The 2675-nt window shown below is 32.6% G+C and overlaps 1 protein-coding gene across 1 annotated transcript in view; it reads right to left on the bottom strand.

Annotated features, from left to right (window-relative positions):
* Positions 1–2675, bottom strand: part of LOC102876639 (ribosomal protein S6 kinase alpha-3-like) — a 100234-nt gene that overhangs the window by 24006 nt on the left and 73553 nt on the right. Inside the window, exon 10 of the mRNA XM_006893792.1 lies at positions 2092–2163. Within this exon, the coding sequence (XP_006893854.1) occupies positions 2092–2163 (72 nt within the window). The remainder of the gene's footprint in view (positions 1–2091; positions 2164–2675) is intronic.

Here is a 2675-nt window from a genome sequence, read left to right as displayed (position 1 = left end):
AAAGAAAAAAAAAAGATAAAAAAAAAAGAAAAAGAAAAAAAAATCATGCCTACATATTCTGTTGCACTATTCTATTTTCTACTTGTTTCAATGTCATTTTAAGAGTTGTTGCCTGGTTGCTATCTTGATTTCCTTTAAAAGTGTCTTAGCTATTCCTGGTTTTTTTATTATCATATTTGAATCAGTTTATCAAGTTCCATGCCAAAAAATTTTCTTAGGATTTTTACTCGGTTTGCATTGAAACTGTAGTTGTGTTATCTAATACAGTAGTTGCCAGACACAGATTGAACATTTGAAATGTAGGCAGTCCAACTTGTAAGTATAAATTATACACTGGATTTTAAAAAAAAACATAAAAAGGAATACTATCTCATTATTTTAAGTGCTAGTTACATTTCAAAATGTAGTATTTAACATATATTGGATTAAAGAAAAGATATCATTAAAATTAATGTCAACACTTTCTTTGCATTTAAAAACATAACTACTTAAAAAATTTTAAATTATATATGGTATATTTCTATTAGACAACACTGATCTATACACCTTAATTTTTAAAACACTGGATGTGTCACAATTTGGAAGGGTATCAATTTGGAAGGTAAAGCCTTTCAAATTATTTTGGTTTTTATAGTTTCTAAATAAATTTTTTCATTTTATGCATCAAGGACTTGCATAACTTTTTCTAGATATGTTACTAGGTATTTGATAACTTTTGAAAGCATTGTAAACAGTGTCTCTATTTGAAATGACATTTTCTACTCGCTAATTAATATAAATATCTAGCTTTTTAAGGTGGTGGTTGTTGTTCTTGTGCACCATCGAGTTGGAACCAACCCATAGCTGATCCTCTGGTGGGTTTTCATAGGCACAGGAGGAGACTGCCCACCTTTCTCCTGTGCAGCTGCTGCTGACCTTGAACTGCATGCCTTTGGGTTTGCAGTGCAGCTTTTTGCCACTAGTCCACAGCATTTTAAATAGTTCCTTGTAAATCTTATACATCTTCCATCTTTTCTTATTATGCAGGCAGTTCTGAATTATAAATGAGACTTGTTTCTACCAATGTCTTAAGTTCTTAAAGAAGTTGCATGCCAGTAGGAACACGTCCATACTATTCTTATCCTTGCTTTTCTGTAAAGGAGCCCTGGTGACGCTGAGTTCTGTGCACCAGCCACTCACAGGGACAAAGATGAAGCAAATTTGCTCCTGGAAAGATGTATAGCCTTGGAAAGCCAAGGGAGGGTTGTCTTCAGTTGGAAATGATTGGATGGTAGTTGATCAGAGCAAAAAAAGGGTCAATGGATTTTCAATTATTTCAAAGTTGCATGTATACAACCAGAAGGTGATGGTGAAAAGAATTTGTTGCCACTAGGGATAGGCCTCAATGGTTTCAAAGCAGGGATTGGAACTGGTTCGTCACAGTTCAGTCATAGCTGAGGAAGCTCAAATATCGTGGCAGAACCACGTTGCTCTGAACTTCTGTGCTTCTCAACAGACCTATCAATAATCTAATCAGGATCCTAAAAGGATTCTCTTCTGCATTTCCTATTCCAGGCTTCAAAATTTATTCAAACACAACTTCTCTGATGCATTATCTACATGGCAAAAATGAAGTTCTGTACTGTTTTGCTTTGTTGGCCATGGCAGAACTAGTCTGAAGCCCTGTATTAAAGGGCAAGTAAGGGTTGTCGGCAAATTGAACATACATGATGCAGGGTCTTCTCTCTGTGGTGAACAAGACAATGTGAATAGAAGGAAAATGGTCATCTTTGTCATGTCAATCTCAAAATGAAACCTTCCAATATTTCACCACTAACACAAAGATAAATGGAATACAGGCAATCAGACTTACAATAGATTCAATTTTCAAGGTACTGATTTTATGACCACTCCATTTCTTGAGGGGGACATCTTATCATCAGTAATATATACTATATATAATGTTGTAGCATGTAATTTGTTGATGGCACCATATTTGTAAGTTTATATATGTTTCAAACATCCCAAGACAGAGTGATGGTATTCTAAAATTTCATTTTTAAATCTGAAGCATTTATTTTAAATATCAAACTATTTCTAAGAATTACTTACTTAAGAATCATAGTCATTGTTTCTTTTCGATCTTTTCCTTGGAAAGGTAGGGTACCAGTGAGCATTTCAAACTACAAAATAATCAGCAGTATTAATAATAATACTAGTAAGTATGGCATCTGAAGGCATAAAATGTATAAAAGTCTAAAATCTAGAAAGTAAAAAGAGACATCACCTTAATTAGAATTCTAAATATTGTACATAATGAAACAAGTGATTTCTATCTAGCCATAAAGGAAATTGTTGATAATTCTTAAAACACAAGTGAGCTAGTTATTTTGCAGGAATTACTGTTGAAATGATAAAGATATACATTTGAATATTTTAACATGTCCCAATTTCATAGAAATATTTTTTCATATAAGTTTACTTTTAAAGGTATCTTACTCAAATTTTGGGCCAAGTTTTTCTCCCCAAAGACTAAACAGTGGTAATATTTCAGATTGTTATTATTTGTAGAAAATCAGGTGGAATACATTTTGTCTTTTCAAATTAGGATGAGATGCAAGCAATTTACATGTTCCACAGTCCATTTATTCTTACATTCTTATTCTTTATATACTATAAAATGCAGACTATATATA

The sequence above is a fragment of the Elephantulus edwardii genome, unplaced genomic scaffold (genome assembly GCF_000299155.1).
Source record: "Elephantulus edwardii isolate Elephantulus edwardi_28Jun2011 unplaced genomic scaffold, EleEdw1.0 scaffold00131, whole genome shotgun sequence".
Lineage (NCBI taxonomy): Eukaryota > Metazoa > Chordata > Mammalia > Macroscelidea > Macroscelididae > Elephantulus > Elephantulus edwardii.
This window is presented reverse-complemented; position numbering and strand designations above follow the sequence as displayed.